We start from the raw sequence: 15,785 nt of genomic DNA, 5'->3' as shown, positions 1-15,785 counted from the left end.
GACAAGAGGAAATGGCCTCAAGCTGCTCCAGGGGAGGTTTAGACTGGATATTAGGAAAAATTTTTACACTGAAAGGGTTATTAAGCATTGGCACAGGCTGCCCAGGGAAGCGGTTGAGGCACCATCCCTGGAGGTAATTAAAAGATGGGTGGATATAGTGCTTAGAGATATAGTTTAGATTAGTGATGGTTTTTGTCAGAGTTAGGTTGATGGTTGGACTCAATGATCTTAAAGGTCCCTTCCAACCTAGGCAGTTCTATGATTCCGTGATTATGGACTGCTTTTACTGATTATGAAACGCTTATTTGCCTGATGCCTAATAGCATGCACTACATTAAGGTTGCAAAATAATTTTTATGATCCATTATTTTTGCCTTTACACTGTTTAAAGAAATATGCTGTTCTTCTGAAAAGCTGTATGCTTCTATTTGTGTCTAAAGTTGAAATTCTGTTTTGTTGGAAGTATGAATAAAATTTCTTTACTTTCTTTGGAGTTGCAAGAATTTAAAAAACCACCCTCTCAAAACAAAGCACCCATACCTTCTTAGAAATATACAGACTGTGTTTGGATAGGATTGAGAAACAACAAAATTTGACATATGAAAAGCTGCAAAGTGGCCGATTTAGGGTTGGCTCTACTACATGCTGCCTCACGTAGTGGTTTTACTTGTGCCAGACTTCACAGTCGGTGTATTCTAATATGAAAAAAATGCTTGTATATACATTAAATGGTGTCTTTAATAGTAAGAAAAAGCACCACATAGTCCTTCACTCTAAAAATATTCTCACAGTTGCATCTTACATAACTACTTTTCTGTTGGGTTTTGAGATCTCTTTTTGTTTGTGTGCTCTCTTCTCTCTCCACCTTCCATCCCCACCTGGGATCTTGAGAGGACTGACTTAGGAAAACTTGGGTACCATAGTTGTGAACTCCATGTCTATACACATTTGGATTTCTTTTCAGATGCAATTTAAAACCTAATTTCCTGCTTTTGTAAGTGTTACTTTGGGGTTAATTACAGTGTTTGTCTGACTTTTCTTCATTGTTGCTTTCTTTTACTTTCTGATAGCTATATTCAATGTTAATGCAAGTTTAAGGGTTTTTTAAATCTAGGAATATGGTGGAAAAATTATATAACTTGCCACAGAACTATATTTGTTAAATATATTGTAAACTTTTATTGACATTTTTTAGTTTTTTTTTTTAAAAAAATTGTCATCATCATTTAGTGTTTTTGAAGTAAAACAGCATAAGCATTGATAGATCCTGGAATGTGAGCCTATGTACTCAGGATTGTTTTCAACTCATTAGTGACAAGCTGAAGCTTCTCATCTGATAAGAAAAGGAGAAATGTTTGTTTTTGTGAAGTCTTTTGAGACCTTTATTTGAAAGACGCTATCAAGATGAGTCCAACAGAGTCTTGTCTTATCTTTTTTCCTGAAAGTTTTCTGCATGAGCTCATCAGTTTTCAAAGGTTTAGAGTAGTTTTGCATATTTTAGTGAAAAATTATGAATGAGTGTTGAAGCAGTGATGCGTTTCTAAAGTACTCTTGGCACTCTAAGAGCATGAGAAACCCTCAGACGACATCATTTGCCATTTGGCAATGAACACCAGACTTGTAAAAAAATTTTACTATAGAAGTTGTCAGAAGTTGCGCACTTGCCGAGACAAACAGCTCCGGTGCTGGCACGTCGGCAGCGGAGCCGAGCGATCGCGGCGAAAAGGGGCTTTCCCTGAGCTTTTCTGAGGCCGGGACAAGCCCGGGCAGCCGCAGGGAGCTCGCGCGAGAGCGGCTGACGAGGCAGTGGCGGAGCCAGCAGCAGCCAGCTCCCATCCCCTTAAAAGGCGGCCCCAGGGAGCGGCACGGCAGCTCGCGCGGAAGGGCGCGCGAGAAGCTCAGTCATGATCTCTCCCTCAAGGATGCAGCTTCCTGCGTCTTCTGCACTTGCCGGAGCAGACGTGGCCATACAAACTGAGTTTCCGTGGAAGCACGTAGCCACCCAGGTCTCTGACTGCAGGGAGTGCCTTAACCTGTCACAGCTAGTGGATGGTAGAAGAGGTGACAGCTACGTGAGATTTGACCAGGTAGATGATCTTCTCAGCCTGGTAGCAGAGCTAAAAGAGGAAGTAGAAAGGCTGAGGAGCATCAGGGAGAGTGAGAAAGAAATAGACTGGTGGAATCAGGCTCTGACCTCCCTGAGGAAAAAAAAAAAAAGAGCCACCAAAAAAACCCTGAGCTGAAGGAGATCTGGTACCTTCCCCCTGCCAGACTGAAGGCAGTGGCCAAAAGGAGGCTAGTGAGCGGAGGCTAGTCCGCACTAGGGGAGGCAAGCAAACTCCCTCCTTGCCCACATCCCCTAACCAGGTGCCTCTGTACAATAGGTATGAGGCTCTCAAGGAGGTAGGCCAGCCCATGGATGGCATGGAAGATGGTTTGGCTACACCAAAATTCCAGATATTCCTAAATCACTAATTGTGAGATGAAAATCTTTGAGCAATTAAAGCAACTTTGAATTTCCTAGAATAGAGATGAAAAACAGGAAAAAGCTTGGTATTGATTATAGAATCTTCAACAGGCTTTATTACTTGGTACTGTTTTTTTAGAATGAGTGTAATCTTATACCCTTTGCAGAATGAGGATTATTTCGTTACTGACATTTTGTCAACTACCAAGTTTATTTTCTAAAATATTTACCTTTTAAAGCCAACACTGTGGACTCAACAATTATGAAACGCTGCAACAGTGGGAATGCAGAAGCTTTGTATTCCTGGTTTTGACCTGAACATACGTTCTTTGTGGTGTAGTTATTGCCCTTTGAAAACAGTGTGCTTAGTTGAATTGTATAAAGCATTGTTTTTTCATAGAAGGTACTGGTCCTATCTCAACTCATCCTTAGCTGAACCCATTTTAGTAGAGGTAAGGATGCATCTCAGGAATTGCTCACTTGAGCAGTCCTATTCAGTCAATTACAAATGTATCTAAATGTTAATGTTCTTATGTTCATTCATAACTAGCAAGAATACCTTAAAATTTTTGAAAGCCTACTTAGGTAAAGCAAGCCTAATTATATACAACAATAAATTTAAGATTGAGATTGTGTGAGTCTTTGTGGAGAAGGGATACTTAATACACACAAAAATGTCAGTTTTGCAGGGAAGGGTGGGTTCAATTTTGCCCCAAGGACAGGAATTAAAATTCAAAATAGGTTTGTAGTGTTTGTTTTGCAGATAATTACAGCTGTTTGAATTTTAAATAATCAATCTGTTGCATGCAAAAAATATTTTTTCTATATGTTTCATGAAACAAGTACAAGAATTAACATATTTGAATTAAAATTAGTGTTAAAAATAACTATAGAAATTATTCCATGTCAGGCCATTTTAAACTTCCCATTACAGTTAATTCACGAGGTAGATAAAATATATAATCCGATAGCTTTCTGAAGAGAAAAGTAATTTATTTGGCCCCAAAACTATTAGGCATGTAAGCATAATTGCTTAATAATTACAGAGTTTCACAGGAGGGGGAAAAGCTTTTTTTGGTGCCTTTATCAGCATGTTTCTTAGTATATTTTGATACCTTTTATCTTAATTTTGATTTTTTTGTTTCCAGTTTGTTTATTTCCAAATATTATAGCTGTCTTGTTCTTATCCTTAAAATTCTAAAATGTGCTTGTAGTTAACTAATCTTTAGTATTAATGTAGATATGCAGATTCAGATCTGTTAAGAGAAGATGATAATTTATTATCCTAAGTCAAGTTAAGGAGAGTTGAGAATATTAGAACTCAAAGTTGTTTTTCCATTATATAAGGTATTTTAAAATAAAATTTAGACAAATTTAATTTTCCTTTGCCTCAAGAAAGACTTTTTAGAAGCTTAAAGATTATAATCTCGACATAAACAGCTGCATTTGTATGAGTTTTACTAGTGACCCCTCTGAAATGTTTCATTATTTTGGTTCCTAGAAGACCTCACAAGAAGTGGTAAACCTTGGTGGATGAGTGATGCATCTGCTTTTCCAACTTCACTTCCAGTCAATGACACATTAAGTAGTCATAGTCGACAGAAGAGATCAGTAAGCCTTGAACGGTTTGTGGAAACACTGGTAGTAGCAGACAAAATGATGGTGGGATACCATGGTCGCAAAGACATTGAGCACTATGTTTTGAGTGTAATGAATATTGTAAGTTTCATCCCTCTCTGTGTTCATATCAATATGCATGTTCTGAAACAATAAAGCAACTGTAAAGTATTTCTTTATTGGCATGAATAATGCCTTAATTCCTGTGAGCTGATACACATCTTAATAGTTGAAACATGGCAAATGTTAGCATCGTGGGAAAAATGCAGTACTGTTTCTGTCAAGAAATACACTGTGATCACTTTTAAATTGTTTGTCTTTGATTTTATGTTCATATCATTACATTTAGAATATACAGTTTTATTCTAAGTTGATCGTCCAAATGCTCCTTATGCTGGATGGATTATGAAACAAGGTATAAACGGTTTTGACTGAAACGTATGACTTGGAGAAGTTTAATTTTTACTGAATGGTCATTTGTTGGTCCAAAAATAACTCTTACTCATGTGATAATGATGATTAACATTATGAAAATACATTGATCAGGAAAATAGGTTAATTTTTAACCATTTAGGAAACAAGTAGTGTTTCTTGTCTGACTTTGTCTTTTCTTATTTTCTGGAGGTCAGGTTGCCAAACTTTATCGTGATTCCAGTCTTGGAAACGTTGTGAATATTATAGTGACGCGTTTAATTGTCCTCACTGAAGATCAGGTAAGAGCTGTTGCACTTAAGTTTTATATCCCTAAAATACAAGTTATGCTACTGTGTAACATAGGTTTAATTTAATTGTTGCTTGAAATGGCTGCATCTGAGTACAAAACCTATCTTGTAATCTCTCACTACTTTAATCAAGATGAAACAGTTCAAATGAATATTCCTTATTATATCATCTCAAAGATATGTGTTTGTTACTTCAGATGGATATTAAATACACCTTTGGGGATGTCAGTTTTATTTTTAGATCTATATTTTGATATTCTGATTTATTTTTTTTTGTATTGACGTAATCGTTATTAAAGTTGGAGCAGAAAGAATGCCTGTTCAGCTGAACTTGGGGTCAGATAAAACTTGACAAGAGTTTATTCCTAGAAACCACAGCTTCTAATTATAGTCCCATTTTTAGTCTTCAAAAGGCTTAACAACTGACCTTAGTAACTTGTTTGGAACACTTCTGGTATGCATGTTGTATTGCAGCCAAACTTGGAGATAAACCACCATGCAGACAAGTCCCTCGATAGCTTCTGTAAGTGGCAGAAATCCATTCTCTCTCACCAAAGTGATGGAAACACCATTCCAGAAAATGGGATTGCCCACCATGATAATGCAGTTCTTATTACTAGGTATGGTCATGAAAACTATTGTGTTTATTTCTGTAGCTTTCTTGTTCTTACTATGCGTATATATATGCATGCTAATTTTAAAGTAATATAATTGGTAGGTAATCTTAAGAGGAGGAAAAATAATAGATGGCTTGTCTTAAACTATTAAACTATAGATTAAGATTTTTGAAAAGTAAGATCTACAAATTACTTGCTTCTGCTGTTATTTTCACTTCATAATTGCCAATGCGAAGTATTCCAGTAGAACAGATGGATCCTGTTGAACATTTTATACTTTTATAATTGAAAAGAATTCATAAGATTATGGAGAATAAAAGTGTGGGAAACATTTTGTTAACTACATATAATGCTTTTATAAGAATTACAAGCCAGAACCTCAACTACTGTAACGGTATTTTCCTGCCGAACCAACAGGTTCATGCAGATTCAGGCAATGTGAGAATCTTTCTAGCTGTTTTGACTTATTATGCTTAGTTAAGATGAGAACTGTCAGTTTTAATAGATAATTTCAAAGCCTGCATATGTGCACATTTGTTTGCTTCTATTACACCCTTACTGTGATACAGCACAAGCTTTGTTTAATCTAATCTTGCAATCCTGGTAAACCTATTTGTTTGTCCTCTGCAGTTATGGGTAGGCAACTGTACTTTATTAAGAGATCGCTTTCCCTGTTGTTTAAGGACAGTATTTATTCTTTTCTATTTTGTTTAAATAGCAGCAGGTGCAGCAGCACTAATTTGGATTAGGATCTTTGTATTATAACTTCTGCTTTCCAGGACAAATTCTGTACTGCTCTGTATGTGACCTATTTGTGGAATCATTGTGTTCACTGCAGAAATTTTGAAGATAGTGATTATAATAATTGATCTTTCCTGGAATTTTGCATAAAAAGTGTAATAGTAATGACCACCCATGTATTTTTTGCATTCATGTTTAAAATATAATTGTTTTGGGTGGTCATTAATACTACATAATAACAATTTGAATGATCAAATGCCAAAGTGATTTAGAGAGCAGTTATGGTCTAGGAAGTTTTATAAAAAAAGAAAAAAGCTTCTAATATTCAAACCCAAAAATTAGATGAAATTCAAAATAGAAGTTACATTCTAAGATCCTGATTTATTTTTTTTTTTCTTCTTCCAACAAAGGCCTTCATTTATGCTCAATTTCTTGCATACAAGTAGTTCCTTCGCTAGGGCTGCTCACATGTGAAATTAAATCTTTACAGCTATGCTACACATCAAGCTTTTACTAGCATAAATTAGGCAGTGAGTGAAAAAGTATAATCCATAGGTGGAATGGATGTGTCAGTCAAAGCTCCCCAGTATGTATGTATAAGCTGCATTGGCAACACTACTTTTTTTTTTTTTTAACTGTTATGTCTGAATAACTTGATATTTTGTCAGTGTTATTCTGGCTCTGTTCCATGTCAAACCAGGACAACTGTTGTGCTTTAATACATTTTATTACTGAATATTCTGTACCAGCTTCCCTGTTCTGGTAGGATGTTCCCAGCATAGTTATGAACAGTTCTGTGTTCCAGATGAAGGCTTAAGCCAATGCTAACTTGCAGGCCTTTAACTGCAAAAGGAGCAAGTTTCCAAAGAACATGAATAATACCTGTTGAAAATTAAGACTTTCAGCAAGAAGTAGTAAATATTAAGGACTTATTTTTTTCTTCATTATGGGGGCTTAGTAATTATATAAGTATGCTGCAGAGTTTCTTTAGGACTTGTGTATGCTGTCTTTTAAAAAGGACATAAGAGTTATAAAAATAACTTCCAAGTTTACTTTTAAGAAGTTTACACTTCTAAGTATATACCTATATTTTAAATTAACAAAGTGCCTCAATGTAGTATCAACAGGCTAGTAATATCTACCTTTAAAGCATTGCTGAACTTTTAAGTTCAGTTATATATGCTTTCATGATAGAATATTTGTATTCATTTATTTACTATAATAATATAAATTTCTAAAAATAATCACAAATGCTACACTAATGAATTTGAATGGATCAATCAGGCTTTTACTGAAACTGCTAGCTATCCTGGCTCTTACTAATAAGATGTATCAGCATATGTGAAAATTTTTCTTTTTTTGGGGTGGGGTCGGAATGAGTAAAGATAAATTTATATTAATATAAACATGTAAATACATTAATTCTAAATAATTCTAAATTACTTACTGAAATGGTAACATGCTTGTTTTCATTCTGTTCTGGATATCTTGCATGATGAACCGGGTTAATGCATTACATGTAAAAGAGAAGGGTGTAGCTACTGTGCTTTAGACTTCTAAAGTGTTGGAGAGCTCTTTAGTAACCTCTTCTACCTGAAGGAATTTGAACCTGTACTACCAAACTTGAGGTAATTTTTTTTAGCTCCTGTAATAGTGTTTTGAAAGCAGTTTCCTGAATCTCTCCCACTGATGCTGCTCTGCTTTGTATGGGATAATTACATTGTCATTTGATTTGACACTGGAACCATTTTTGGTCATTGTGTGTATTACTATTTTATGGAAAGTAGGAAAGCTTTAGTTCACCATTTTGAATAGTTCTGCATTGATCAAAACCTGATTTTTCAGTAATTATATAAAGAAAATATATCAGTATAATATAAAGAAAATATTACCTAGTCCTAGCTGAGTACTTTTTTTTTCTTCTTAGAAACAGATAGCTTTCCTCCATGATACTTTCAAAGACAGCATGCTCTTATCTGGAAGAAAAACAAACCAGTATTATGGGTGCTGATTCCCTAGGGGTGTCTGCTTGACCAACATAGACAGATTTTTGTACTCTAAACTAGCTGTGTGCTAAAACCAGGTAGCCTCACTGGCATGGAGGTGTGCCCAGGCTAACCTACTGAGTCCCATGGAGATGATGTTACTGTGCCTGCTAAGCCATTGGTCTTTGGACAAGAGTCTACCTATGTTCAGTGTGCCTGTTTTAGCAACAATCTATTTGGCAGCCTCACTGAACTGATGTACTCTGTTGTTGGAGGAATCTTTATTTGCTTGAATAAAGAATCAGGGCCATAAGATGTTTTTATTGACTAAGCCAAATATACGTTGATTTGTAGGTTAGACCAGCATCAAAAAAAATATTCAATACCACAGATGGTATAACTTTTCAATTTCTATAGGTTTTAAATGAGCTTGTACATGTTAATTTTTGAGACAGTGAATGAGTACTCTCAATACAGACTCTTGCATTTTTGCTGGCTACCACTGTACTTGTAATTCAGTAAGTGTATTGCTAAGCAGTGTGGTATGGCTGCTGTTAGCATTAACCCCTATGCAAATGGTATTAATATGCAACATGTGTCTAGCAGCACTGTTGAAGCCCATTGGGAGGCATTAGCATTATTACACAATTGGTGATTTTTTCAAATCTTTAAAGGAGAAAAAATTTACAGAACTGGTTTATGTTTATTGTATATGTACAAAACTAACTTCATGATGCTTCAGTTAGTCATTCCTTTATTTGCATGCCCTCATGGGCAAGCTATACTCTCTCACTTATCTGAGAGAGATGCATCCCCATGGCAGTACTGGCCTGCACGTTTTTCTAAGGGGGCAGAAGGTATATGTATGTGGCAGCAATCCTAAACTCTTGTAAATCTTATGGCTCATAATCTAAAAAACTGCAATGTTTCTGGCATTGTTGTAGATTCTTGAGAGGGGCAAAAGGTTTCTTCTTTCATTTTGCATACCTGTGTAGAGTTGACCACAGTCATGCTTTTAATTTTTTTAAATTTTTTTTTTTTAAATAGCATTAAGGGGTTTTAGGCAGCTGGGGATGATTTGGAAGCTGCATTGTCCCAATAGCAGTCCTAAAAGGAAATGTATTTTATGGGCCCTTTTGCATGTCAGTTGCTTATAGGTTAGTAATATATTTTTATTCTGAAAGAACAAGTAACACTTCCCTATCAGATTCTGTACTAGTTAAGACATTTGGTAGTGGTGTAGGGCTAGCCAGGACTCTGCACGTTCCTTTCCTCCTGCAGGTCCAAGATTGTTATGCTGCTTTTCTGAGGCACTTTTCCACTTTTTTCCGCACTTAATTTGTTGCTAAGATTTCTTTTCTATACAAAGCAGTTTCGCGTTGATATCTCAGGACAATTTCCTAGCCTTGTCCAATAAATCTGAACACCAAAAGTGTTTCTGTTCCCATGAAGCCCTGTCTCTGATACTCATCCTGCAGTTTCTTTCTCCATTAATGAGAAAGGCTCTGATTTCAAGAATTCCGATGTCAGCTGTATCTGTTTGCTTCTTTCTTCCTTGATTCTTAATCCATTAAGTGGTTTTCACCCTGGTTTGTTATGCAGCCTTTCAGATTGTTCTACTGGAGTTCCTTACAGTGAATTTAAGCCCCTGACAGGAGGCTGTTTTTCCTTAGTTATTTTTTGTGCAAAAATCATAAGATAGTCCATTGACTTGGTGTTCTGGAGATCGTGTGTGTAAGACTACTCCTCAGAGACTTGAAAAGCTGAGATGTATCTGTGGCTCTTAATTTCTACCTCTGCAGATATTTAAAATGTGAGGAACCCACTTTCCAAATAATAACACTAAATTCCCCATGCCTCTCAGTTCTCAGGGAATTGCAGGAGAATAAGTGAAAATGTATCTGCATATTTAAAATTATATATTTGGGGAAAACCCACCCCAAAACAACAAACTAAGTTGAAATGTACTACGGCTCTGCTACAGCAGATTGAAGAAAGTAAGGTATTTGATCTTGTTTGCATGGTACTTTGACTAATAGGAATATTTGTACCAGGGTTTCTGTACATGACTTGTTCCTTATACTCCTTTTTAGATACCTGCTACTGACAGAGTCAGTATGTTGAACTAGCGTCCTGGTTTGAGGTAAAACAGAACCAAGTTTCTGTTCAGTAATTTTATTTCTTAGCTAGGCCTCTTCTAACTCTCTGAAATTAACAGTATGTTGTGCTGAAAACAGTTTGTTCTCAGAGTGATAAGACCTGGTAATGCCAAGGAATGGTATGCAGAGAGGCTCTTGCTTATACTTATTGCTATAACAACCAAGGTCAGCTAATTTCATTATTTGCCCTGTTGGAGGGTCGGAAATGGAAAAGCCAGAGGGGTTCCACCTGCAGGGAGGAGCGGACAGGACAGGTGACCCAAAACTGACCAACGGGATATTCCATCCCATCTGCCCCATGCTCAGTATAAAAGCTAAGGGAGCAAAGGGTCAGCCTCTTTTTTTTTTTTTTTTCTTCAATGGCCGGTGTCCGAGGAGGACCCTGTCTGTTCATTTGCCTTTGATCCCAATCTGTGGGCTCCTGACTCCAGCTCCGGAATCCAGTTCCTGTCCCTTGCTGAGTCCAGTCTGGGACTTCCCCAGTGCCTGCTGGTGACGTCATCCTGGGAGCCTGATACAGTTTTGTATATACTGTATCTATTTCATTGTTTTCTTTTTTATTTTATTATTAATATTTCATTAAAGTAGTTTAATTCCTTCTAAACTCATAAATCTCTTTCTCTCTCTCTCACTCCTCTCCTTGGAGTGAGAGGTGGGGGGGAGCATCTGTTGTCTCATCATTGGCCAATCCAGCCCAAACCACAATAGATTTATTGGCACCCAACGTGGGGTCTGAGTGGGGCTTGACCAGAGCTCTGATAGATTGCCTGAATAGTTTGAATTCCAGCTTGCTCAGGGAGAACGGACAGTTCACATCATGTTGTTCTCATGTGAAATGTTATATTGTGCCTTTAGAGAGCTTTGTTTGAAGTTAATTGATGCAATGCTGCTTAACCTGCCGAATATATTGCATGGTTTATGTGCTCTTTGTGTTTGTATGCGGTGGTTTAAGTGTGCTATTTTGGTGTGGATTGGCATTCAGATGTATAAAATCATTACTTGGTTAATGGTTCTAGTTGGATTCTTCTACTAAGTACACTTTTGGTTTTACCTGGGGAAGTTTTACTTCACCCTTTAATGTTTATGCCAAAGTGACACCATCAGAGCTAGGGGATGGAAACCCTTTTGGGCTGCTTAGAAAAGGAATGTTACTTTCATAAAATCGTGATTTTGTTGTTGGTTTTCCTGAATTTGTTGCAGGGGTGGTTATTTGTTAAACATCGGTGCAGGAGGGGGTATTGTGTGTGACTTGCTGCTGCTACTGCACAGCCCGTATAGGCATAAGCCACTCCCCAAGGTACTCCACTGTCCGTATCTGCACTGGCCACGCCTCCACCCGTACCGGTGAAAGCCCCCACCCAGCAATGGCAATATAGAAAAATGTGAGATAGTTGGAAATTAATAAAATCAGTTGGCATATTACATAATTTCCCTTTATGTGATAGTTATACACTTCTTGGGTGGGGTTTTTGTTCCCCCACCCCAAATTAACAGAATAAGGCCTGAAGTGTAATTCAGGTTTCCATTCTTGGGTGTGAATTTCTTTGGATTTTGGAAGGGAGGAGGTTAGTGTAAATTGCATCTTTAAAATTTATGCCTAGATTTTGTAGCTGAATGGAATCATAGACTCTGTGAGGCTGACCGGCCTGTAGTTCCCTGGGTCCTCCTTCTTGCCCTTTTTGAAGACTGGAGTGACATTGGCTTTCCTCCAGTCCTCAGGCACCTCGCCTGTTCTCCAGGACCTTTCAAAGATGATGGAGAGCAGCCCAGCAATGACTTCTGCCAGCTCCCTCTGCACTCTCATGTGCTTTAGTCTAATTTAGTCTAATTCTTCCTACCATTGTTTATTTTCTGTTCTCTTCTGTTGCTGACACGTTGACTTATTATCAGGTGAAACTATAGCACATGGGAATATTCCAAACGGGAACATACTCAGCAAATGTAAAAACCTCTTCTTTTTTTGTGCTTTTTCTTTTACTTTTTTCTTCTGTTCTTCATCTTTCTGTATCTTCATGATTCTTCCCATACCTCTCTCTTCTCTTTCTATTGATTCACTTGCTATAGCCTAGATAATGTACATTCAGCCTGAGCCTCTGTAATACTAAGGCTGTTTTGCACTGCTCTGATATTGGTGAAATCCAGAGGTCATATTAAATTGAATTGATATAAATTGAAGCTTTTGGAGGCGGGAGTTATACATTCTTAAGGAACAGGAATTTAAAGAAAACTGTGCAATTAAAATCAGAAATTAGACAGTTTTCTGGGGGTAATATTTTAGTCTTCAGGTGCAGTTTTATGTGCTAAATATTTTGACATGCTCAGAAGTGAGGGGGTTAATTGCCTGAGGGAATCTTAATTGCTTTGGTTGGATAGCTGAGTGTCTTTAGATCTTGTTGCTCAATGTCTGAAGTTCCATATGTGCTTTGAAAACTTTTTTTTTTTTTAAATCTTGTAGTAGAAATTCTGTGACTACTTCTGAGAAATTCTATAATGCTACTTTTGTTCTGAAGAAAATATGGAACTAAAACAGTAGCCTTAAAAAAAGCCTTAGCTTTTTCTTACAATTTTCATATTGTATTTAATTGATTTGGTTGTCTCTTATTGCTGATGTTTAACTGATCTTAGGTTGTCATTAAGCAGAGCTGCTTAAGGGGGAAAAGAGCTGTGATAGAGCTGGGAAGGAAGCTGAAGATAAATTGCTGCGCTGCAAAAGCCTGTTAGGGCTGTCAGCATTGAAGTTGAAGAGGTGGGCAAAAATAGGGAGTGATATGATACCTAGAAAATTGGAGGAAGAATGATGTGTAAATCAGAGTAGTTGGATAACTGCTCCAAAACGTGGGGTTCCAGACTTAACTAGTCTGATTTAAACCTAAGCAACCAACAGAAACAACTTTGTCCGCCCCACAAGCAACATCCTGAAGTCTGTACTGCGGATGCCAAGATGCCAAAGCAGATTGTCCACCCCAGCCTAAAGCAGATGGATCTATGAGGGGGTCACACAAGTTGGCTGTCTACGTGTCTGTTTAAGGTGAGACAGAGGTTAGCTGCACATGCAAGGCACTGTACCTTATGCAGTAACTTCAAAGACCTTTCAAAGATGATGGAGAGTGGCCCAGCAATGTCTTCTGCCAGCTCCCTCAGCACTCTCGGGTGCATCCCATCGGGGCCCATGGACTTGTGAATATCTAACTGATCCCTCACTTCATCCTCCTTAACCAAGGGGAAGTCGTCGTCTTTCCCCATTACTTTCTCCAAAGTCTGGGACTCCTGAGGGCTGGCCTGAGCAGTAAAGACCAAAGCAAAGAAGGCATTCAGTAGCTCCACCTTCTCCGCATCCTCCGTCACCATGGCTCCTGTCTCATTCAACAGTGGGCCCACAACTTCTCTGGTCTTCCTTTTGCCTCCAATATACTTGTAGAAGCCCTTCCTGTTGAGCTTGACATCCCTAGCCAGGTTTAATTCCAAGGAGGCCTTGGCTTTCCTCGTTTCATCCCTGCACGCTCTGGTGGCATTCTTGTACTCCTCCCAAGGGGTCAGTCCCTTCTTCCACTTATTGTAAACTTCCTTCTTCCACTTGAGCTTTTTCAGAAGCTCCCTGCTCAACCACGTAGGTCTCCTGCGTCCCTTGGCTGATTTCTTTCTCTTAGGGATGCACCGATCCTGAGCTTGGAGGAAGTGGTCTTTGAATACCAACCAGCTCTCTTGAGCCCCCTTGCCTTCCAGAGCCCTAGCCCACGGGATCTCTCCAAGCAGTAGTAATGTCAGTTGTGGCATACCACTTGGTTGCCTTTGACTCCAGTTCATGCTGCAGTTCTAGCATGTCTGGCACAGCAGCACTCAGTGGTGGTGTGACTTCATTCAGGCCACAACTGTCTACTGTCAGCCACCACTCTCCATCAGACTTTCGCACTGGCCATATCAGGCTGTTAAAGGGCGAGGGAGTCTTGCTGATCACTCCTTGGGTCTCTAGCCAACAAATCAGGTTCTGGATGGGAATCAGGGAGTCTTGTTTGGTGCAATACTGTTGTCGATGCACTGTGGCAGTAGCAATTGGCACCTGCTGTTCTTAAACCTTCAGCAGTCCCACCACAGAAGGGTCATCTGAAAGGCCCAGTAAGGTAGACAGCTGTGTAATGTCCTACAGGTCTCTCCAGCTGCTATACCGAAAGCCCACTGATACCCTTTCGGGTCTTTGAAATACCCTCTCTTGAGGTAGTCTATGCCAAGGATGCATGGAGCATCTGGGCCAGTCACAATGGGGTGCTTCTCCCATTTATTCCCATTCAGGCTCACTTCGGCCTCCAGTACAGTCAGTTCTTGAGACCCCCCTGTCACTCCGGAAATAGTAACAGATTCTGTCCCTTTATGATTTGATGGCAATAGGGTACACTGTGCACCGGTGTCCACTAGGGCTGTATGTTTTTGCGGCTCTAATGTACCAGGCCATGGAATCCACACAGTCCAATAAACTCTGTTGTCCCTCTCCTCCTCCTGGCTGGAGGCAGGGCACCTCTAATGTTGAGAACAACATCTATGATTAGCAGATGAGTTCCTATCCAGACTGGATAACCGCTTACTGTAGACTGGAGCAGCCACCCTCCTACAAGAATTCTTTTTGCCATCTGCTTTATCTTGCAACTCAAGCACTTGTGCTTGTAGGACCAGAGTAGGTTTTTTTTTCCCCGCTTATTCATGTCCTCTCTATAGTTGCAGAGGCAAAGCCATAGGAAATCTCAGTGGATCTTGTTTCCCTTGAGTTGATTTCGCAAGAGGGTGTTTTTTATTAATGACTGAGACTTGGGTTCCTTCAGGGGAAGAGTGGGATTCTTTCTCCAGTCCGGGACAGTTTTTCAAACCGTTTATCATTTTGCTTAGAGGAAATGACCAAGATAATAGCTATTTTCTTAGTCATCTTTTCCACGGCTGCCACAGTGAAGGGGATGAGAGAGACTGTCTTCATACTGTCGTACCCTGTTAGCCACCTCATTTACAGTTGGTGCATTAGCATTGGATCCTCCCCAAACCATTGTTGGCAATATGTTGGAATACACTGATGGTGCACTCTGCACAAACTTCCTCAGCCAAGATTGTTTGCATGGCATTTCATCAGGGTCTACATTCACTTGCCAGTCACCGTAAATCACCTCTCGCACAGCCAGTTCCCTCAGGTACTTAATACCTTTCTCCATGCTGGTCCATTTGCTTGGACAGCATTCGATATCATCCTTAAAGGGATACCTGCCCTTCACAGCTGATAGCAGTCGCCTCCAGAGACTGAGAGTGTTTGTCTTCTTCCCAATCACTTTATCAATCCCTCCATCTCTGGCCAGGTTTCCCAACTGCCTAGCTTCTCTGCCTTCTAAGTCTATGGTATCAGCTCCATTGTCCCAGCATCAGAGCAACCAGATGAGTGTCTCCCCTTCACGACTACTAAAGTCCTTCCTCATATTTTACAAATCCTTCATAGAGAAGGATTT

At 39.0% G+C, this 15,785-nt stretch overlaps 1 protein-coding gene across 9 annotated transcripts in view; it reads left to right on the top strand.

The window, feature by feature from the left end:
- The window catches only part of ADAMTS6 (ADAM metallopeptidase with thrombospondin type 1 motif 6), a 189,757-nt gene that overhangs the window by 29,505 nt on the left and 144,467 nt on the right, over positions 1–15,785 (top strand). For 7 of the 9 annotated variants that reach the window (XR_012584803.1, XM_074568626.1, XM_074568625.1 and 4 more), the window contains 3 exons: positions 3,969–4,186; positions 4,714–4,797; positions 5,281–5,426. Coding sequence is in view for 8 of the 9 variants with exons in the window: in XM_074568626.1 (XP_074424727.1) it covers positions 3,969–4,186; positions 4,714–4,797; positions 5,281–5,426 (448 nt within the window). In the remaining variant the exon portion in view is untranslated. The remainder of the gene's footprint in view (positions 1–3,968; positions 4,187–4,713; positions 4,798–5,280; positions 5,427–15,785) is intronic. The other 2 variants (XM_074568627.1, XM_074568623.1) reach the window with 1 other exon arrangement.

This window comes from Larus michahellis, chromosome W, assembly GCF_964199755.1.
Source record: "Larus michahellis chromosome W, bLarMic1.1, whole genome shotgun sequence".
Classification (NCBI taxonomy): Eukaryota; Metazoa; Chordata; class Aves; order Charadriiformes; family Laridae; genus Larus; species Larus michahellis.
Note: the sequence above shows the minus strand (reverse complement) of the source record. Positions and strands in the feature narration are given on the sequence as shown.